The following is a 24,261-nucleotide window of genomic DNA, read 5'->3' as shown; positions in this document are numbered from 1 at the left end:
GTGAAACCACACCCGCGCCCACCTTGGGCGAGCTTACGTGTCCCTATGTGTCTCCCTAGATCCGCGACAAACACCTACAGTGTAGATGTCTTGCCTCTGGGGGTTTTTTTTTTCTTTTTTTTTAACGTGCATTCCAATTGGCTGGCGTATGGTGGTAGGACACCTACTGCCACCTACAATCGGGACGCCCGTTTATAGAATCAGCCCCAAAATGTTAACATAACACTATTCCCTAAAATGCCTTTGCTAAAGAGCAAAGTATTTTAAAAGGACACTGAGATTATCTATTAAGTCTAACTTTTTCCAAGTTTAAAAGCAACAGGTAAAGTACTACCAATGGAGTTTTCTTCCTCTCTGGAAGTTCTCTCAGAACACCTCTTCTGGCCCTAGCATATAACATGCAGGTGTAGAGAAGCGACACACTAGCTTATATCATTCAGCCTTTTCATTGCTCAACCATAGTAGGTTATTTTGAAAACTGCAGGCTTGTAGGATGTCATCAAGAGATTAATAGAAACTATTTCATATCTGAGCACATGTAAAATGAAAATGTTTTGCAAAAAAAAAAAAAAAAGCACTTACCAAGGCAAAGAAGAAAGGATATTAATATTGGGATCCAGGCCAACATCAAGGTCATTTTCTGTTCCAACTATTGAATCACTTTCACACCAGGGATGTTTTTAAGAGCACAAAAGTCATCGCAGATCACATGGTTTGTGTTAGGAAACAGCAGCCGCTTCCTGAAACATTTCTTCGACACACATTCTGCTCCCTTGTCTGTTTTCAGCTTGACATTCTTGCAGTATTTCCTTTCGAAAACAAAAAAACATTGAAATGATGGCTAAACTGCTGAGAATGATCCCTGATCATTAATAATGCTTGTTAATGCTCCATTGTTTCTCATCCAGCTGCACAAATGTTTGTGTTACAGAATAGTGGTGCTCAAACTGGTCCTTGGGCACCCCCTAGCTTGTTACTGCAGATATATATATATATATAATTTTTTTTTTTGGTTGCTGCACACACTGTATTTGCACACACCACCTCCAATGTATGCAAATATATCATATGCATATTTATTAGGAATATTCTAAACATCCAGCTAGCTAGAAGGAAACCACTGTTACAGGAGACAAAGCAAATTTCATTAAATCATATAACCAATATGACAATGTCAGTACAACTTTCCCTACATATCAATATGATCCAAGTTTCTTCTGGAAAGAGAATGAATGTGACCACTTCTAAGATATAAGAAGCTATTGACTTCTGAAAACATACCCTTCTGAATCATTGATCTTTTTCTGGATTAACCCATGTCCCATGGAGGGAGGGGGGTGTTCCCCTCTGGAAGAGTTATAGTGAAATAATAATATTACTGGATGCTGGTAGGGCAAGATGAGAGAGATCCAAAACAGTGGGCTCCTTTTACTAAGGTGTGCTAGTGTTTTTAGCGCTCGTAGGATATTACCGCATGCTACACGGCTAGAACTAACGCCAGCTCAATGCTGGTGTTAGCATCTAGCGTGCATGGCAATGTAGCGTGCACTATTCCATGAGTTAATATCCTAACGCAGATTCGTAAAAGGATCCCAGTTTTTCTTGTACTTAAGAAAACCCTTTTACTATTGAAATTCCCCCAATTGATTTGCAACCATAGGCAGAAATAAAGGAGGGAAAAAAATCAAAATAGCTCAAATTACAGTCATGTCTCCACTATTGTTTATTTATTTAAAAATGTATTACCCGCAACATCCAACAATTCTGCGTGAGATACAGTAAAACATACACAATAAATTTCTAACAGACAAGGATAATACTGTTCTCCTCTGGTACATCCTAGAAGGCTACTCTCCTGATATTTTATGCTAGCCTCCAGCTCCAACTTACCCAAACCTTTGTGCTATTCTTCTGTGCAATGTTTCTATAATAAAAATATTTCCCCCCTCCCCCCAAAAAAAAACTAACCAAAAATGGTCCAGGTTCTCTAATCTCCTAGCTGCTCAAGTCTTCAGACATCTGCTAGATTCAGCTGGATTGTCAGTATTCTCTAGGCTCTCTCTGGTCTTCTCTTTTCCTAGTTAGATTGAGCCAGCCTGGGACACCTTCTCTCCATGTTTAAGTCCTACCAAGCATGATGAAAGGCAGTTTTCTTTGCTTCTCACAACATTCATTTTAAAGGCAAGTGCAATATATTATACAGACATTTTACATTTTAACAGCACTTAAATTCAATCAAAATTATATTCTATTACAAATACATATATCATACCCCCTTTCTACATATCCAAAAATTGCACTCAAATTAAAAGTATCTGCATCTACTTTTAACATTTCAGGCATGTCATGGCCCTAGGGAGATGCCTAGGGCCGCTTAAGCTCATCCAAGGCCACTTCCAGGTGAAACCACGCCAGCAGAGATTCTCAAATCCAGTCCTCGAGGCAAATAGATCTCATACATATTCATTGTGGAAATCCTGAAAATCAGGCTGGGTTGTGATGTGGTTCTCAAGGAATGGATTTGAAGATCCCAGTTCTACAGGATCTACCGTATTTTCACTCATATACCGCGCACCCGTGTAAAACGCGCACACGGGTATAGCGCGCGGGAAACTGTAATTTATGTAAAGAAATTTTTATATAGTGCGCACACCCGTATACCACGCATGCCGCCCCGACTCTCCCGTCGCCGCCCGACTCTCCTTTCGCCCGCCCCGACTCTCCTCTCCCCCTTGAAGTCCTGTCCCCACCCTGAAAGCCTGATGCCCCCCCGACGTCCGATTCACCCCCCGCAGGACCGCTCCCACCCCCACCCCAAAGGACCGCTCGCACTCGCACTTGCACCCGCACCCCCACCCCGAAGGGCCGCTCGCAGCCCCACAGCCTCCTCCCCCCCCATCATGGAGAAGCTGCCTACCGTTGTCCTGCTGCTTCCTCTGCCGGCGGTCCCGCCCCTTCTCTGAGCCCTGCGTCTGCTCTGCTCCCTCTTCCGGCGGTCCCGCCCTTTCTCTGATGTCAGAGAAAGGGCGGGAACGCCGGAAGAAGAAGAAGCGCAGACGCAGGGCTCAGAGAAGGGGCGGGACCGCCGGCAGAGGAAGCAGCAGGACAATGGTAGGCAGCTTCTCCATGATGGGGGGGAGGCTGTGGGGGTGCGAGCGGTCCTTCGGGGTGGGGGTGCGAGCGGTCCTGCGGGGTGAATTGGACGTCGGGGGGGGAACTATGTAAAAATAAATTTGTACAACGCGCTCACGAATATAAAGCGCATGGTTATACTCGGTTTGTAAAATCGTGTATAACGCACGCGTTATATGCGTGAAAATATGGTAATAGCAATCACAACATGGCATTGGTAATTCTCCCAGAATTTTATAGGACAGTCTACAAATACATAGAGGGTTTCTCAAACAGTGGGACAGGCAGATAGTCAATTTTGGATGGGCCTGAGCTCAAACAATGCACCACCCACCTTGTCACATCGATAAGTGAGATTTATAAATTTAAAAATGCTCAGTGTTGGGGTTTTTTTTTTATTATTAAAAAGAAGGATGAAAACGTTTGTGGCCAGAAATTACAAATATTTTCTGATGTGGCAAAAGCCACTCAGTTGAAAAGAAGAACATTTTTAGATTTAAAATCTAGAGTGCTAGCCTTAGGAGCCTCCTTTGTCCTGAAATTTCCATGTAATTGCCTAATTACATATCAGAATGTACAATATTTTTATTTTGATCCTGGCCATTTAGAGGAATTCTTTCATGAGACAGAAACTAGGAGAAAAAGCAAATTTACTGTCATAGTTTTCCAGTGCTGTTTTTCTGCCTGCTATGTTTTTCTGATTATTTTGATCCTGGTTGTATGTCCCTTTGCAGTTGCTAATAAAGACAATTTAAAAAAAAAAGAAACTAGGAATTGATGGAACGTTGAAGATTTTTGGAAACAGAGTTAAAGTAAAGTGATAGCAACAATATTTGATATATTTTTTAAAAATCTAGTTTTACTTTTAAATTCCATGCAATTTTCTTGATGGGGGCTTTGAAATTATTAGTTTTGCCTTATTATTACTGCTTTGTAATTCTATGAAAGTTTTCTTGTTTCATGCATGATTTTTGAAACATAAATAAATAAAGATAATGAAAAAAAAAGCACAGAGACAGAAGGAACTGCAATCAGAGACTAGGAAAAGATGTTTTAGAAAATAAAAACACCAGACAACAAAGGTAGGGAAAATGATTTTATTTTCAATTTAGTGATTGAAATATTTCAGTTTTGAGAATTTACATCTGCTGTCTATATTATGCACTGTACAGGAAGAAATACATTTGCATGCAGAGTTTGGCATCTTAGGGTTTCGTTTGTGCATATTAGAACTTTTAGGGCTCCTTTTACTAAGCCGCACTAGCGGGGTTAACGCGCGTGACTTTTCATCACGCGTTAACCCCCACGCTGGCCTAAAAACTAACGCCTGCTCAAGGGAGGCATTAGCGGCTAGCGTGGCCGGTGGTTTAATGCGTGCTTATTACGCACATTAAACCGCTAGCATGGCTTAGTAAAAAGAGCCCTTAGTTTGGAATCCTGTATTTGCTTGGAGGGGCATAATCAAAAGCTATGTCTAAGTCCGTTTTGGGCCTAAGTTGCTAGTCGCCCAGGGTCAGACATGGAAAAAGTCTGTTTTTGAAAAATACATCCCACAATTTTTTTTTTTTCCGAAAATTGTCTAACTGTATATCCAGCCGACTGATCGTCCAGACTGCTAAGTCGTCTATCTTCATACCCCATTTTCGACCAAAAATTCATCCAAGTCAAAAATGCCTGGGAAAAAACCTTTTGGACGTGGGCAGGGTCAGCAAAGTGATGGACTGGACACCCATATATTGCACCAGAGTAGTGGGGTACCTTACAGGGCACTGCTGTGAACGTCACAAAAAGGGTGTCAATGTATAAATACTGTTAAATTATGTTAAGATCCTTTTTTTCCTTGTATCATCTGATATTGTAATTATTAAATTTGCATAAATAATAATAATTTAAAAAAAAGGGTGTCACATACACATCTCACCACAACAACCTTATAGGTCATGGTGAGCCCCCCAAAAGCTTCTTGTGCGGTTTTATAAAATGAGGGGTGGGGGTTGGGGGCAAGTTATTTGTGTGTGATATTCTAAGGGCTGTTCTTGATATGTTTTGTGCATGAATAATTAGAATTACTATTATTGTCTGGACTAAAATATCACTGGTATTGAGCTGATGTTTAGTTTACTGTGCACAATGAAGAGCCCAGAAGTGTCTTTCAGAGTTCACAGCGTCTTTCAGAGTTGACAATTTCTAGTCAGAGAGCCCATTTTGCTTTTTCAGCACCCATTTTAGGTCTTAGCTGTACTGGCCTTGCTTTGGCCTGCTCCTGCTGTGACAGGGAAATTCTCGGGGGTCTTCACCTGAGCTTACAGGACTTTTCCTCCCCCTCCTCAACTTTTATTGATGTTCTTGCCATCAAAATAACATTTGGGGACACCCCCCCCCACACACACACACAGATTATACAAAACCACAACCTGTCGCATGTGAATCACACGTCAGTGCCATTTGCTGAACTGCAACTTGCACGAAAGGTAGGCACCGGAAATGTAGGCCAGGGTTTTGAAGGTCTACATTTCTGGCGCTTACCTTTCACATGAATCGTGTCTACAGAGGTGCCTACTGGTGCCTAACAGCATTTCTGGGGTTGGCCACATCTACTTCAGCTCGTAGACGCCAGTATTCGCCTCCATAGCCATGATTATGGTGCCACTTTGGAATATTAAGTAGCATGTATAGATATGGGTCACTTAAGTTAGACAGCGGTACAATGCCTACCGCTGCTTAATTTAAAGCACTGTTTGTAGAATCAGCTCCAAAATGTTTATTTACAATGTCTTAGGCCCATAATTGCATAAAATCATGTTTCTGCTTTGAGCGGGGAAGAAAATTAAGACTGTGGGAACAGTGAGGGAATGAGGATGAAAAATGCACTTCACTGTGGGGATGGTACGGGGATGAAAATGCGGGGACAGTGAGTGGACAGAGATGAATCTATGTCCCTGTGTCACTCTCTAATCCAGAGCTCCCAAATCATCCCTCAATTTTTTGAATTGTAACCCTCTCCTTTCCCCCTCCCCCCTTGAACCTATTAGGGTTTTTCCTGTGTTTGGTGAAAGGGAAGGGAGCAACCCCCCCCCCGACAATTTCCAGTTGTTTCTGCCCTATCAGTTGCCTGAATTCCAAATGGTGTCCTTCATCCTCTAACCATAGTTTAGCTCAGTAGTCTCAAACTCGCGGCCCGGGGACCACATGCAGCCCGACAGATACTATTTTGAGGCCCTCGGTATGTTACCATTGTTCTGGAACTTTGCCCGCCTCACTGCTGTAACCTCACCGCAAGTGCTTTCCCATGTCTGTACGTGATTGTGAGGTGGAGTGGAGAGGACAATCATGTACTGATAATTTTGTGAGGGGATCAAATTCTATAATTTCAGCATTCATCACAAGATATCTGCCTGTATCAGAGTCAGGACGGCTGTTTTCTCTCTTTACATTTTTTTTTTTTTTACTCCGAAGCCAGCTAATTTCCAGACCTTTATGGGTTTGTTTGTTTTTTTGTTCTGGAAATTACTTTCTCAAATGACCAGGCCAGCCATAACTGGGCATGATTCCAGTTTTCCTATGTGAGACAAACATGTGCTTTAGTAAAATTCCTAAGCTCTTTGAACTCTCACTTATTAAACAGATTGACCTTCCTTTAAAGGTATTTTCTTATGCCAGCTGCTACATCATTTCATTTATTTCATAAATGTCTTCTTAAAATTAATATTCCTTTTCTCCTATAGAGCAGAAAGTATTTAATTTTCAGATGAAGAGCTGGTCCAGATTTTTCTTATTTTATATATATATATATATATATATATATATATATATATATATATATATATATATATATATAAAAATAAGAATATAAGCATTGCCTTATTGGTTCAGACCAAAGGTCCATCAAGCCCACAAGTACCTGGCAAGGTTCTAAAAAAGTAAAAACAGATTTTCTGCTGGTTGTCTAAGGAATAAGCAGTGGACTTCCAAAGTCTATCTTACTAATGTATTCTGGATTTTTCATATAGGAAGTTATTCAAACCTTTTTAAACTCTGCTAAGCAAACTGCTTTTGCCGCACTCTCTAGCAATCAATTTCAGAGTTTAATCACACATTGTGTGAAGGAATATTTTCTCTGATTTGTTTTAAATTTACTACATATTAGCTTTATTGCATACCCCCTAGTCCAAGTATTTTTGGAAAGAGTAAACAAGCGAGTCACATCTTCCTATTCCACTCCACTTACGATAGTATTTTATAGATTTCTATCATATCTCCATTGAGCCATCTCTTCTCCAAGCCGAAGAGCCTTAGCTACTTAAGCCTTTCTTCATAGGGAAGTCATTCCATCCCCTTTATCATTTTCATTGCCCTTTTCTGTACCTTTTCTAATTCTGCTAAGGGACTCATTTTCAAATCATTTAGACTTACGAAGTTCCATAGGTCAGTGGTCCCCAACCCTGTCCTGGAGGACCACCAGGCCAATCGGGTTTTCAGGCTAGTCCTTATGAATATGCATTAGAGAGATTTGCATATAATGAAAATGACATGCATGCATATTCATTAGGACTATCCTGAAAACCTGATTGGCCTGGTGGTCCTCCAGGACAGGGTTGGGGACCACTGCCATAGGTTACTATTAGGGGAATTTCAAAACAATAAGACATCCAAAAAATGGCATATATCAGCACTTGGACCAAAATGTCCAAGTGCCAATTTTCAAAACTATCTTTCTGGATGTCTTACGAGGCATCCTAGCTACTGTGCATCTAAAGGGGCTTTATTGGAAGCATGTTCTGGGCTGGCTTTGGGTAGGCTTAGACTTGGACATCTTGTGGTAATAATCAAACCCTTCCCAAGATGTCCTGGATGGAAGTTAGACATTCAGAGCTAGACCTGTTTTAAAAATATCTAAGTGCCAAAAAGGTACACAAACTGACCAGCTGATCACTGGAGGGATTAAGCTATGACCCCTCCACACACATTCCCCTAGTGGACACTGACCTCTTTCCACCCCACAAAAAATCTGAATGTACATACCTATCTCTAGAATAGCTGTACCTGATATGGGAAATCCTAGTAGAGCATCACATAGGTCTCTTAAGTAGCCTGGTAAGTAGGCTAATGAACCATAGAGAGGAGAACCTAGACCCATAAGCCACTCTAATCACTACATTTATGGTAGAAAGTGTGAGCCCACCAAAATCCCACTATACTGCCATATAGGTGCTACCTGAAGCCAAAAGGTCTATTAGGGTGGTAGACAGGTTGGTATAGTAGGTTTTGGGGGAGTTCTGGAGAGCTCACCATACATTAGAGGGGGTTATGGTGAGATGTACTTCTGGTTCCCTTTACATGAAGTTCAAAGCAGCACCCTCTAAGGTGCCCCACTGTTCTATTGGTATGTCTATGTGACCAGTCAGTTTCAATGCTGGGGCCCTCCCATATCCAAATGTTCTGGATTTGGACATTCTGAACTTAGATGATTTTGTGGTCGAAATGGTGTACAAAGTTAGATGTCCTAAGGTTGGACGTCCTGGCGACCATGACATCTAAGTAGGCATTTAAAAAATGGACGTTTTGTGGTGTTGCCAGTTTCAAAAATGGTCATTTCTCTGCCTCTGACTTTGGACATCTTATGGGAAACGTCCAAGTCAAACTTAGATGTCCTGTTGAAAATGCCCCTCCATGTGACTTTGCAAGTCTAAGTACTTTGAAAATATGCCTCTCTATCTTTTGTGAGATGCAGTGATCAGGATTGCACACAATGTGGTTGTACTATGGGGTGATACAAAAGCATTTTAGCATTCTCATTTTTGTTTTCTATTTCTTTTCTGATAATTCCTAACATTCTTTTTTTTATATATATATATCTTTATTAGCAATTGCAAAGGGACATACAACCAGAAGTGCTCTCTTAGCTGCTGCTGCACACTAAGAAGTGGGTTTCAACATATCATCAATGACACCCAGATTCTTTTCCTGGGTGGTGATTCCTAATATGGAACCTTGCATCATGTAGTTCGGGTTCCTCTTTTCACCTTTACACTTACTCACATTAAACATCATTTGTCATTTTGATGTTCAATCTCCCAATCTCACAAGATCCTCTTGCAATATTTATACTATCTTCTTGCAATTTAACAACTTTTAATAACTTTGCATCACCAGCAAATTTAATTACCCCACTAATTATTTCCATCTCTAGATCATTTATACATATGTTAAAAAGCAGTGGTCCTAGCACAGACCCCTGGGGAACCCCAGTATCTACCATTTTTCATTGATAATACTGAAATGTAACCCTACTCTCTGTTTTCTATCTTTTAACCAGCTCTTAATCCACAGTACAAAATTACTTCCTATCCCATGACTTTCTAATGTCCTCAGGAATCATTCATGAGGTATTTTGACAAAATGCCTCTTGAAAATCCAGATACACAGTATCGACAGACTCTTTATCCACATGTTTATTTACCTCTTCAAAAAAAAATGTAGTATATTGGTGAGGCAAGATTTCCCTTGACAAAATCTGTAATTTTGTTCTTTGTAATAGTCTCCACCATTTTGCTCGGCACTGAAGTCAGACTCACTGGTTTATAATTTCTGGATCATATTGGAATCATTTTAAAAAATTGGCATTATATTGACCACCCTCCAATCTTTCAGTCCCATGCTGGAATTTAAAGATAACTAATTACTAACAATAGCTCTGCAAGTTCATTTTTCAATTCCATCAGTACTATGGGATGTATACTACCCAGTTCAAGCAATTTATTACTCTTCAAATTGTCAAATTGCTCGATTACATCTTTCAGGTTTACAGAGATTTGTTTCAGTTTATTTGGCTCAATGGCATTGAATACTATTTCTGGCACTAGTGTTTCCCCCACATCTCAACTCTGGTCTTGTCTTCCCTGAGGGTCTGTTTTATCCCTTGGTCATCTAGCGGTTCAACTGATTGTTTTACTGGCTTCTTGCTTTTAATATACCTTAAAAAAGTTTTTATGATGTGTTTTTTTTACCTCCAAGTCAATCTTCTTTTCAACGTCTCTTTTTGCTTTCCTTATCAGCACTTTACATTAACTTTCCATTCCTTTTGCTGTTTCCTATAATTTTCAGTCGAATCCTTCTTCCATTTCCTGAAGGATTTACCTGAAGGATTTTCTTTTAGCTCTAATAGCTTCTTTCACATCGCTGGCTGTCATTTGGCCTTCCTTCCTCCTTTTTTAATACATGGAATATATCTGGTCTGGTTGTCCAGGATGGTATTTTTCAATATTATTCACATTTTTGACCTTTGTAGTTGCTACACTAACATTTTATTTTATTTTATTTTACCATTCTCCTCGTTTTATCATAGTCTTCTTTTTTAAAGTTCTGTACTTGCTCCAGAACTTATAACAAATCTGACCATATTATAATCACTGTTATCAAGTGGCCCCAATATCATTACTTCCTGCAGCAAATCATGCACTCCAGTATAGACTAGGTCTAGAATTATTTCCCCTATTGTTGGTTCCTGAACCAGTTGCTCCATAAAGCAGTCCTTGATTTCATCAAGGAATTTTACCTCGTGAGCATGTCCAGATGTTACATTTACCCAGTCAATATCAGGGTAATTGAAATCACCCATTATTATTGTGTTACCCAGTTTGTTAGCCTCTCTAATTTTTGATAACATTTCAACTTCTTTCTGTTCATCCAGGCCAGGTGGATGGTAGTATACTTCAATCACTATCTCTTTCCCCTTTACACATGTAATAGAATGCATTCACTTAAAGTTATGTGGCACCTCTACCACTAAATATTGATCTTTTAGTGTGACAGATTGAAGACTATGTACAGAGAAAAGCAGCTTTGTAACATAAAGTAGGCAATCAATCAGAGACAGAGAATGCTTCAGAGGGGGAAGGAAATTTTAAAAAGGGCTAATGCTGTTGTAAAGGCAAGATTACTGGGAATTTTATTTTCAGGAAGTTGTGGCTCAAGAGAAAAAAAAGTAATGCTTTAAAAAAAATATGGCTGTTACATAATGCAGTCCCAGAGTGAACAGATGAGGATAACATGGTGTGGCTTTTGAACACAGAAAACTTTCCAGGAGAAATTGCAAGAGGCAAATATGAAAGAGTCAGGAAACTGCCAGAAAATTTAGTGTGCTGGCTGAAGGGATTCTGGGTAAGGTGAGGACTACCACTTCCTTAAGGATATTTGTGTAAAGATCCTGGATGAGACTGCTGCTGGACTTAGTAGTCTAGACAGTGTAGAGTAGAAAAGCTTACATGCTTGCAAAATAGAGCTTAAGCCAACCTGTGTATAAAATGATTGTTGTACTGTCTGGGAATAATAATAGCATGTTAGCAGAAGCATATACCGTATTTTCACGTAGATAACGCGCACCCGTGTAAAACGAGCACACGGGTATAGCACACGAAAAACACAAATTTATGTACAGAAATTTTTATATACTGCGCACACCCGTATACCGCGCATGCTGCCCGACTCTCCTTTCGCCTGCCCCGACTCTCCTCTGGCCACCCCGACTCTCCTTTCGCCAGCCCCGACTCTCCTCTCCCCCTTGAAGTCCTGTCCCCACCCTGAAAGCCTGATGCCCCCCCCCGACATCCGATTCACCCCCCCCCCCCCCGCAGGACCGCTCGCACCCCCACCCCGAAGGACCACTCGCACGCACCCGCACCCCCACCCTGAAGGACCGCTCGCACGCACTCCCAACCGCATCTGCACCCCCACCCTGAAGGACCGCTCGCACCCCCACAGCCTCCCGACCCCCCCCCCATCATGTAGAAGCTCCTACCGGTGTCCTGCTGCTTCCTCTTGGCGGTCCCGACTCCCCGACACAATCGGGGCAAGAGGGAGCTCAAGCCCTATTGCCCCAGCCAACCGCGGCACACCCGACACGATCGGGGCAAGAGGGAGCTCAAGCCCTCTTGCCCCCCCGACTCCCCGACACGATCGTGGCAAAAGGGAGCCCAAGCCCTCTTGCCCCGCCGACTCCCCAACTCCCCGACAATATCGGGCCAGGAGGGAGCCCAAGTCCTCCTGGCCCTGGTGACCACCCCCCCCCACTAGTTGTTTGGGCCAGGAGGGAGCCCAAACCCTCCTGGCCATGGCGACCCCCTACCCCCACCCCGCACTACATTACGGGCAGGAGGGATCCCAGGCCCTCCTGCCCTCGACGCAAACCCCCCTGCCCCCAACGACCGCCCCCTCAAGAACCTCCGACCGCCCCCCCAGCCGACCCACGACCCCCCCTGGCCGACCCCCATGACACCCCCACCCCCCTTCCCCGTACCTTTGTGTAGTTGGCCGGACAGACAGGAGTCAAACCCGCCTGTCCGGCAGGCAGCCAACGATGGAATGAGACCGGATTGGCGCATCCGTCCCAAAGCTCCGCCTACTGGTGGGGCCTAAGGCGCCTGGGCCAATCAGAATAGGCCCGGGAGCCTTAGGTCCCTCCTGGGGGTGGGGCCTTGGGCATATGGTCGGGTTGGGCCCATGTGCCTCAGGCCCCCTCCTGGCCCGATATTGTCGGGGAATTGAGGAGTTGGCAGGGCAAGAGGGCTTGGGCTCCCTCTTGCCCCGATCGTGTCGGGGGTGCCGCGGTTGGCTGGGGCAAGAGGGCTTAAGCTCCCTCTTGCCCCGATTGTGTCGGGGGTGCCGCGGTTGGCTGGGGCAAGAGGGCTTGAGCTCCCTCTTGCCCCGATCGTGTCGGGTGTCGGGACCGCCAAGAGGAAGCAGCAGGACACCGGTAGGAGCTTCTACATGATGGGGGGAGGGTCGGGAGGCTGTGGGGGTGCGATCGGTCCTTCAGGGTGGTGGTGCGGGTGCGGGTGGGAGTGCGTGCGAGCGGTCCTTCGGGGTGGGGGTGCGGGTGCGTGCGAGCGGTCCTTCGGGGTAGGGGTGCGAGCGGTTCTGCGGGGGGGGGGGAATCGGACGTCGGGGGGGAAACTATGTAAAAAAAATTTTGTACAACGCGCTCATGCGTATAACGTGCAAGGGTATGCGCGGTACATAAAAACCACGTATAACGCACGCGTTATATGCGAGAAAATACGGTATTAGAGAATATTGGGAATCTAGTAAGAATGTTAAGATCCACCTAGTCAGCTCAATTTACTTTTTGGTGCAATACTATAGAAGCCAGACTATCCTATACTATAAAGCAGTGTAAACCTCCTAGTGGTGATGTGATGTTATCACATTACAATTTAAATATTACAATTAAATGCTTGAGATGTTATAATCACAGTCAGATGTTTCAATAGGTTTTCCCTTCAAGTCACACCAACAAAGATTAAACATTTAAATATTTATATTTGTGCAACTAAAAAAAATCAATAACAATTGAGGGTGAAAGAAAACTAAATAAGTATGTCCAACAATTGTTGTTATCAGATAGTGTTTAAATGAGGTAAATTAAATTTAAATACAAATGAATAGCAAGTCTAATTTACCATTCACGTGTGATCAAATTTACATTGAGTGCACCATTATAGTTAATGATAATATTGAAACCTCAAACAAACATGTCACGTCTTTCAGCTTAACACCAACTTTGTTCTAGGCTATCCCCCCAAAAAAGTAAGTATTTAGCTAGGTGACTCTTTTAAAACTAGAGAGTGTTTCTCAGTCCCAATGTTCAATAAAAAAAAATTTTTTAATGAATATTTGTGTGCATACAAAACTATTTGAAGAAAACTTGTTTTTACTGGTATCGCCGCTTTCATGCATTGGTTGTGAAGATTCAACATTGCCTGATCCATGACTGTTGTGCTGTTTTGCTGAATTTGATCTTTCAGCAGCATTTGATGTCGTTGATCATGATATCCATGGTTAACAGCGGGAAACCATCCCCCTGTCATTCTTTAAGGAGAGAGGGAATAATCAGAGTATGAATGGGCACAGCCACTGACCCTCATTCCTTGCATTGAAGAATACTGGTGTAGATGGACTGAGGTTGAGATAGACTCTAAAAAATGACATGGAAAGGTTTCCCGTGATTATCCGTGGGGATTGGGACAAATTCTGTTCTTGTGTCATTCTTTACTTCCAGAGCAGACATAGAAAACCTCACCCAGCAGCTACAAACCATTTCGTCACCAATAACTTGTGCTGCCTTTATCTGCTTTCCTGTAGCTCACAGTAATGGTTCTGGGGCTCTTAATGATAGAGTTGCCAATGTGTGCAAAGCTTCCTGCTGCAGATTTTCCATCCCTCATCTCTATGATCTCCCTGCAGCCCATCCCTTGAGCAACCCTCAGCACCTCCCCACTACAAATGCTCCAGATTTATTATTTTTTCTTTCTGCTTTATAATTGTATGTATGTAGATAAATTTTATCTTGAAAATGGCCTAAGGATTTGGCCTAAGGATTTATCATGAAATGGCGTGAATCTAGGGTTTTTGAGTGGAAGAAAGTGATTTAGCTAGGTCTGGAGTTCATCAAAATTAATTTGGGAGGGTCATTAGGAGGATTATTCCAATGTTCCTGCCTCACCCTACAGCCCATTGGTCAGACATTCCTAACAAAGCCAATAGGCTACAGGGAAAAGCAGGACTGAATGTTGCTAAAGCAATGTCTCTATGAGAGGCTGAAGGAAGACATATGGAATGTAAAAATGAGAACATAATTGAATTTAATGCAAGCTGGGGAAGGTATGGAAAGTAATACAAAGGTAAATTGGTCAGACATTCCTAAGAAAGCTTAGCCAGCCAATAAACTGCAGGGAAAAGGAGTACTGAAGGTTGCTCAGACACTACATCTGCTCCCGCCATCCTCCGCAGCACATTCATCAGACATTCCTAATGAAGCATTGCCATTCAATAGGATGCAAGGAAAAGCAGGTCTAAAGGTTGATAAGGTAGTGTCTCTGTAGCTACTACTCCTGCCTCTCCCTGCAGCCTATTGGTCAGAAATTCCTAAAAAAGCTTAGCCAGTCAATAAGTTATATGGAAAACCAGGACTGAAGGTTGCTCTCTCATAATTTATTGGTCCTGCTTCCTCTGCAGCTTATTGGCTGGCTAAGGAAGAAGAGCTGCAGTATAGGTAAGAGGTTGTGAAGGGAAGGGAGGCTGAGGGAGAGATCTGGACTATAAAAGGGAAAACACACTGGATGGTGTGAATAACATGAAGAAAGACCTGGCGAAGCTTGAAGTATGGTCTGAAATTTGGCAGCTAAAATTTAATGCTAAGAAATGCAAGGTCATGCATTTGGGATGCAAAAACCTGAGGGAATGGTACAGTTTAGGGGGTGAAGAACTTATGTGCACAATGGAAGAGCAGGACTTGGGTGTGATTGTATGTGATGATCTTAACGTGGCCAAACAGGTTGAAAAGGTGACGGCGAAAGCTAGAAGGATGCCAGGTTGCATAGGGAGAGATATAGCCAGTATAAGACTCTGGTGAGATCTCATTTAGAATATTATATACAATTCTGGAGGTCACACCTTCAAAAAAATATAAAAAGGATGGAGTCGGTCTAGAGCAGTGGTTCCCAAACCTGTCCTGGGGGATCCCCAACCAGTCAGGTTTTCAAGATATCCCTAATGAATATGCTTGAGAGAGATTTGCATATAATGGAAATGACAGTTATGCAAATCTCTCTCATGCATATTCATTAGGGATATCTTGAAAACCTGACTGGCTGGGGGTCCCCCAGGACAGGTTTGGGAACCACTGGTCTAGAGGAAGGCTACTAAAATGATGTGTGGCCTTCATCATAAGGTGTATAGGGACAGACTTAAAGATCTCAATCTGTATACTTTAGAGAAAAGATGGGAGAGGGGAGATATGATAGAGATGTTTAAATACCTAAGTAATATAAATTTGCATGAGCTGAGTCTTTTTCATTTGAAAGAAAACTCTGCAATGAGAGGGCATAGAAGTTAAGAAGTGATAAGTTCCGGAGTAATCTGAGGAAATACTTTTTTACAGAAAGGGTGGTAGATGCGTGGAACAGTCTCCTGATGAAAGTATCTAGCCCCTAAATGAGGAAGGGCGCATTTAAAAAGCGACCTGATAACCCTTGACAAAGCCATTTAGTGGCAAAATGGATCCTGTCAGGGCTGGCTAGAAACTCTGCATGTTAAAAGATAAGTGAAAATCTCTTATAAATTAAGATTTTAATATAAATCAGTGATAACAAAGAGATTTTAGTTGAGCATTAGGGAGGAGGTGGAAATAAGGGTCAATGATTAAAGCTTGTAACCATTCAGTCTTGATATTACACATCAATGTCCTAAATCAAGTGGGTTTCTGAGACCCTTTACCCTCCTGCCCTACACTAGGCACTCTTTTGTGGGATTCTTCACAGTTTTGGATTGTTGCCAATTAATCCCATATTCCATCTTCTTTGTTACTTCAGTGTTACACCTCAGTGCGTCTCGTGGTACGCCATTTTAAGCTGCAGAAAGCACGCTTTACAGCTTACTGTAGCTTGATAAAAGGGTCTCTAAGTTATTTTCTCCAAAGCTCTTATGATAAAAAACTCTTCCTCTTGCCTTCAAATGGGACAACATGAAACAATGAGTATACAGTGCTCCCCTGCGAATTCACGGTCCATGATTCGTGGTCCCGGTCATTTGCTGTATTTTACAACCACGAATGACCGGGCAGCTGGAGAGGCAGGAGAGGGCAGCTGGAGTGCCGGCGAGTGAAGGAAATCACTTGCGGTATGCTCTGACCGCCTCTTCCTGTACTAAAGTCGGGCCTCACCATTCAGGAGCCGCTTTGACATGCAGCTCCTGATTGGTGAGGCCCGACTTTAGTATAGGAAGAGGCAGTCAGAGCATACTGTGAGTGATTTTCTTCACTCGCCGACACTCCGGTGGCCCTCTCCGGCTGCCCTCTCCTGCTAAAAACCGTATTCACGGTTTTTCAACATTCGCAGGGGTTCCTGGAACAGAACCCCTGCAAATATTGGGGGAATACTGTACTTGAATAAAATATTGTCAAACACTGTTATGTAATATGATATAATAATATGAAAAAAATAAATGCTTTTGTCTCCCAATTAAGGCTCTCCTTTACAAAGCTGCTCTAGCGTTTTTAGCGCTGACTGCATCAGTAAGACCTATGACAATCATTGGAATTCTGTGAGTGTCGTAGTTCTTACCGGCGCTAAAAATGCTAATGTTGCTTTGTAAAGGAGGGGGTTAAGCTTTTAAAATATTGAAATAATTCACTTTCATTACTTAATTAAATACTCAAGGTTTCAGAGCTCTGTCACACATTGGGGTCCTTTAAAATGTTGTAAGCAATAACACATGCTTACAGCAAGCTAGAGACACCTACCATGAGATGCACAGAGGCATCCTGTAGTAAATTTGCCAATTTGCACATACACACCATGTGCTAAATAAATATTTTGTAATTTTGTGGAAGGGAGCATGTTTGGGGTGAAGAGAGGGTGTGACAGCTTACTCCAACAAAGAAACAAAAAAACTGTGGGGTGGTCAACACAAAAAAGAAGCGTTCCAGCTTCACACAGCCAAGGACCTTGGTACCACAAAGGTAAACAGTGAAACAAGCAAAGAATGGAACCAAGTCCTGGGTTAGCAGGAGTAAAAAATTAATGTTTATTAGTGTGTATAAAAATACAATATTATAAAAGTCATACTGTAAAACTCTGGCTGATGCCAACAGGTTATGAAACAAAAAAAATAGTGCTGTATATAAAATAATCAGACCCTCAGAGGTCCTTAGCACAGTGGACTAGAAGTTAAGCAACCAATAGCATCGTAGAAAGCACTGTTATATGAATCTTCTGACTGCATGATATCGGACGAATGAAAAAAAAAAAAAGCATGACTTATGGAATTTTATTTTTTGATGTATAGGTGGGTTTGGCCAGTTCTGACCTTAAATGACATTTGTCGTTGATGCGATGTGTATGTTATATGTAATTTGATTTGATATGTAAGTAAGTACAGTCAAACCTCAGTTTGCGAGTAACCAGGTTTGCGAGTGTTTTGCAAGACGAGCAAAACATTCTCGCAAAACGTGTCTCGCAAACCGAGTGTTGATTCGATTTGCGAGAACCCCCCCCCGATAACCGACATTGCTCCCCCGCTGGCAAAGCCCCCCCCCCCCGCTGGCACCCCCTCCCCCGCGCGAACCGGCACCCCCCGCCTGAACAACTTAAACTTACCCCCCCCCCCGTCTGGTACCGGCACGCAGCCCACAGGACGTGCCGGTGCCGCTAGAAGATCTTCCTGCTTCTGCCGGCCTTGAGCATGCATCTGCGCATGCTCAAGGACTTCTAATTCTCCCTCTCACCGAGAATCTCGGAGATCTCCGAGAATCTCGGCAAGAGGGAGAATTAGAAGTCCTTGAGCATGCGCAGATGCATGCTCAAGGCCGGCAGAAGCAGGAAGATCTTCTAGCGGCACTGGCACATCCTGTGGGCTGCGTGCCGGTGCCAGTTGGGGGGGTAAGTTTAACTTGTTCGGGCGGGGGGGTTCCGGTTCACACGCCGGGGGATGTGCCGGTTCACGCGGAGGGGGTCTTTGCGAGTGGTGGGGGAGCAGCGCCACTGGCCTCGGGGGGGGGGGGGTGGGAACATATGAAAGCGAGTTTCCATTATTTCCTATGGGGAAACTCGCTTTGATATACGAGTATTTTGGTTTACGAACATGCTTCTGGAACGAATTATGCTCGTAAACCAAGGTTCCACTGTAGTTTGTTATAGTGTGTCTCTGAAGTGTTTTGTACGATAAATGTAAATTTTTTATTTTCTATGTTAATATGTAACTCGCCCTGGATAAGGGCAGGTGAGAAATAAACAAATAAAATGGGTGGCAGTAAGGGCTCATGTGGTAAAACTTTTATAGCCGTGCCCTAACTGTGCAATTCGCAAAGTTAGCCATACAACAGGCTGCAACATATATTATGGCCATTAGTTCTGGAAATAGGAACATTGGCCAATTTCTGGACATGCACAAATGGCCTTAGCACCCAGGAAAGACCCATGTAAGAGGACTGATAGGGCTACTTTTGCCGCAGATTTAGTAAAAGGACCCCATTGAAAAATATGGTACTTACACTTAGACTTAGCTATGTAATAACATACATATATTAATGCAGATTAGTAATCTAATGCACATTATTTGTAAATACGCCCCATTGACAATAATTTAGGGCCTGCATTAAATAGCAATAATGCACATTAAATGATAATAATGTGTATCCGTGCAAGTTAATACATTTCTCTCTGTTCCCTGTGCGTGTGTACCAAGTTGTCAAAAGTATTATGGTTTGAGTGAGATGAGGTTGCTACAAGGTTGGTGCCATAAGGAGCTGTTTTAGAATTTGAACCTGGGCGCACTGGTTCCCAGCCTGCTGCACTAACCAGGGTACTCTTCCACCCTGTTGGTTCCACCCCTCCCCCACCCCTTTTATGAAGCTGTGGTTTGTGTTTTTTATCGCCGTCCATGGCGGTAAAAGTTTTGACACTCCTAGGAATTCTAAGAGCGTTGGAGCTTTAACCGCCGTGGCTGATGATAAAAACGCTAGCATGGCTTCATAAAAAACGGAGGAGGGGGTGTTAGCTTAATGCAATCCATGTAAACCAGGTTACGTCAACTAATGAGAAAATAAAGGCAAGTACGAGTAGTACAAGGCAAGACACCAGCAGTGTCCTGTCACACATTGAAAATTTTTGAGACTCAAAAATAAGAAACGCGGATCTTTTTCATCAAAATCCTACCCAAACTAAATTGATTACAATATCTAAGGTTAAAGGATATTTCATAGTCACTCTATATTATATTATTTAGGCAAAAATACACCTTCGGACTATTTTTACATTGAAAATTTACCAAACTGTCCAAAGCAACAGCAAATGTAGAGCTCATAAACAGCTCTGGTTCTATTATTATATTATCCAATAAGAAAAAAAAATCTACAAACAATGATGTGCAAGCAAGAAATTACACACAAAAAAACCCCCAAACATGCAATAACTTTGGGGCATTTACCTCTAAATGGTAAATTTAAGGACTGAGTAAAAGTTCTTAACTAGCTGGTAATATTGGTCCTGAAATTAAGGCACATAATAAGCATGTCGCTCTAGTAGGGTCACAAATTGCAACTTCTTGTAATTAGACCTTTATTCCCAGTGCTGGGTTCTAAATTGAGTCCTTTATTTAGCACTGGCACTAGGCACATATAAATGTGTCTCTACGAGTATTAAATCCAAAGGACATTTATTTAATAATTGACACCATCTACATTAAAATTCTAGATTATGGCTCCCATTAGTTAGATGATTCCTAATTTTGAAGCCTCTTGGATTGCTAATGTGTATTCACTTAGGGCCAGATTTAAGTTTAGTGCAAACACAGGGCTCAACAGAAATACAAAAAAGCGAGTTAATTTGTACAGAAAGAATATGGAAAGAAAGGTGAATGAAATATACTATTGTTTTTTTTGTTTGTTGAAGTAATTTAATGCAACTCTAGTGCTGTATATCCTTCATTAAATCAATGCAAAATAATCAGAGACTTTAAAACAAGTATAAAGCAGGCAACGGTAGTGTAGTAAGGGGAAGTGGGGGGGGGGGGGGCAGACTGCCGGATGCCATCTCGGTGGGGGTGCCTGCACCTCTTCACCCCCTCCACACACACACACAGCGCTCATGTCCTCTCTTCCCTGCTCTTGTACCTCTTTAAAATCTTGCCAGTATGAGCAACTACTTTGGCCTGCTGCTCATGCCGGCCTGGCTTCCTCCGAAATCACTTACAGGTCTTGCGGCCAGGAAGTGACATCAGAGGGAAAGCCAATGCCAGTGCGAGCAACAGGCTGGAGAAGTTTCTTGCAAAGATTTAAAGAGATACAGGGCGGGAAGGGAGGGCGCAAGTGTGGTGTGGGGGCATGCAAGGAGTGGGGGAGGGGTTTGTGTAAAAGGAGTGGGGGAGCAGAGAGGAGGGCGTGGGGGGGGCATCACCACTCTGAGTGCCTCCCACCCTCGCTATGCCACTGGCAGGCAATTCTATAACTGGGTGCTTCTATTTAGGATGCTCAGAAGCTGTGCAATAGGAACTTATTCTACAAATGAACTAAGGTGCTTAGGTCCCGTGATAGGCATAACCTGGTATCAGCATGCCTAACACCTAAGCCTCCATATTTAGCCAATCGTCTACGTGGTCATAGAAACATAGAAAGGTGACGGCAGAAAAGGGCTATAGCCCACCAAGTCTGCCCACTCTACTGACCCGCCCTATCAAGTCTGAGTGTCTTGCTAGGCCTCTGTAGGGATCCCACGTAGATGTCCCATTTATTCTTAAAGTCAAGCACGCTGTTGGCCTTGGCCACCTGCTCCGGAAGCTTATTCCAGTGCCCTATCACTCTTTCCGTGAAGAAATACTTCCTAATGTCACCCCTAAATTTCCCTCCTCTGAGTTTGAGCGGATGCCCTCTTGTGGCCGAGGGTCCCCTGAGTAGAAAGATGTCATCTTCTACCTCGACTCGACCAGTGATGTATTTAAACGTTTCAATCATGTCTCCCCTCTCCCTGCGTTCCTCCAGAGTGTAGAGCCGCAGTTTGTTCAGTCTCTCCTCATACGAGAGACCCTTGAGCCCCGAAATATTCCTAGTGGCCATCCGCTGAACCGACTCGACTCTAAGCACATCTTTGCGGTAATGTGGCCTCCAGAACTGCACACAGTACTCCAGGTGAGGTCTTACCATGGTTCTGTACAGTGGCAATATGACCTCAGGTTTCCTGCTTACGAAACTTCTATTGATACATCCCATCATTTGTCTTGCCTTGGATGATGCTTTTTCCACCTGATTTGCAACCTTCATGTCTGCACTGATGATCACTCCCAAGTCTCGCTCAACTATCGTCCTGGTCAACGTTTCTCCATTTAAGGTGTAGGTTTTGCATGGATTCCTGCTACCGAGGTGCATGACCTTACATTTCTTGGCGTTGAAGCCCAGCTGCCATGTTGAGGACCAGTTCTCCAATGTAAGCAGGTCCTGCGTCATACAATCCTGCAAATCATTTTCCCTTACTATATTGCATATTTTGGCGTCATCGGCGAATAATGTTACTTTACCCTGAAGCCCTCGTGTCAAGTCCCCTATGAATATGTTAAAAAGGAGTGGACCCAGGACTGAGCCCTGCGGGACTCCGCTGGTCACTTCCGATGTTTCAGAGAAGGTGCCATTGACCACCACTCTTTGAAGTCTACCACTCAGCCAATCTTTGACCCAAGTAGTTAGCGTCTCACCTATCCCCATTGATTTCATCTTGCTTAAAAGCCTGCGGTGTGGGACACTGTCAAAAGCTTTACTAAAATCCAAGTATACTATGTCCAGAGACTCCCCGGAGTCCAGCTTCGTTGTTACCCAATCAAAGAAGCCGATGAGATTAGATTGACATGACCTACCCCTAGTGAATCCATGTTGATTGGGATCCCTCAGATTCCCATCCTCCAAGATCATGTCTAACTTGCGTTTAAGTAGTGTTTCCATGAGTTTACACACTATTGATGTGAGACTCACCGGTCTGTAATTTGCAGCCTCTGCTCTGCAACCCTTTTTGTGCAGAGGAACGACATTAGCTGTTTTCCAGTCTAGTGGGACTCTCCCCGTCCTTAGGGAAAGATTGAAGAGCATGGCTAATGGCTCTGCCAGGACTCCACACAGCTCTCTGAGCACTCTTGGGTGCACTTTGTCTGGTCCCATGGCTTTGTTCACCTTGAGCCTTGCCAGTTCGCTGTAAACGTCAGCCGGTGTGAACTCAAAGTTCTGAAATGGGTCTTCCACGCTTGAATTTGATACCAGCTGAGGTCCGTGTCCAGGTGCCTCGCAGGTAAAGACTGAGCAGAAGTATTCATTCAGTAGTTTGGCTTTGTCAGAGTCTGCTTCTGCGTAATTCCCATCCGGGGTTCTAAGGCGTACTATTCCGCTGGTGTTCTTTTTCCTATCATTAATATACCTGAAGAAGAATTTGTCCCCTTTTTTAATGTTCTTTGCTAGATTTTCTTCCACTCGTAGTTTGGCCTCCCTAACTGCTGTTTTGACCTCTGCAGACCTGGCCCTGTATTCACTGTTAGCTTCTCCTTTCCCCGTACGTTTGTATGAAAGAAATGCTCTTTTTTTCTCCTTGATGAGATACGAGATTTCATCCGTGAACCATTGAGGTTTCTTGTTTCTTTGTTGTTTATTTACCGATTTTATGTAACGGACAGTTGCCTCATGTAGGGTCAGTTTCAGAATTGACCACATAGCTTCCACATTATCAGTTTCCTCCTGATCCTGTAGCGTTTGCTGGACGAAATCTCCCATGCGTGCGAAGTCTGCGCCCCGGAATTTGAGTACCCTCGTTTTTGTTTGTGATTTAGGGAAGCCCTTCCTAAGGTTGAACCATACCATGTTATGGTCACTGGAGGCTAGCGTTTCTCCCACCGAGACCTCCGAGACGCTTTCTCCGTTTGTAAGTACTAGATCTAGGATGGCCTGGGCCCTAGTGGGCTCATGTATCATTTGTTTAAGCCGTACTCCCTTCATGGACGATAATATCCTCCTGCTCCCACAAGTTGTTGCTGAGAGTGTATTCCAGTCTACATCAGGCATGTTGAAGTCCCCTAACAGAACAGCGTCCCCCCTTAAAGTGATATTCTCAATGTCTTCAATTAATTCTGCGTCCTTGTCCTCCGATTGTCTTGGAGGTCTGTATACCACCCCAAGGTATAAACATTTTTCTCTGCCTCTGGCCAGGTTTACCCAGATGGATTCCCCGGTGTACTTGACATCGGTGATCCTGGTTGTTTTGATGTTTTCTTTGATGTAAAGTGCAACCCCCCCTCCTAACTTACCCTCTCTGTCTTTGCGAAGCAGGTTGTACCCTGGAATAGTTATATCCCACCCATGAGAGTCTGTGAACCATGTTTCGGATATTGCCACCACGTCCAGGTCTGCATCCACTATTTCTGTTTCCAGTTCTAGAAATTTATTCCCTAAACTGTGTGCGTTAACATACATAGCTCTCCACTGTTTGTGTTTGCTAAACCCATATAGAGAGCTACTCCTCTGTGTCAAAGTGTCTCCTAGCGAATCTTTAGCAGTGAGGGTACTTACCTCGTACCTAGAAGCGGAGTTTTGGATCATCACATCCGGGT

At 43.2% G+C, this 24,261-nt stretch overlaps 1 protein-coding gene across 3 annotated transcripts in view; it reads right to left on the bottom strand.

The window, feature by feature from the left end:
* Window positions 1-24,261, bottom strand: part of TMEM273 (transmembrane protein 273) — an 88,399-nt gene that overhangs the window by 26,500 nt on the left and 37,638 nt on the right. For all 3 annotated transcript variants that reach the window (XM_033942303.1, XM_033942305.1, XM_033942302.1), the window contains one exon: window positions 583-809. In XM_033942303.1, coding sequence (XP_033798194.1) covers window positions 583-637 — 55 coding nt within the window. In that variant the 5' untranslated portion in view covers window positions 638-809. The remainder of the gene's footprint in view (window positions 1-582; window positions 810-24,261) is intronic.

This window comes from Geotrypetes seraphini, chromosome 4 (genome assembly GCF_902459505.1).
Source record: "Geotrypetes seraphini chromosome 4, aGeoSer1.1, whole genome shotgun sequence".
Classification (NCBI taxonomy): Eukaryota; Metazoa; Chordata; class Amphibia; order Gymnophiona; family Dermophiidae; genus Geotrypetes; species Geotrypetes seraphini.
The sequence above is the reverse complement of the archived record's forward strand: the minus strand, read 5'-3'. Positions and strand labels throughout refer to the sequence as shown.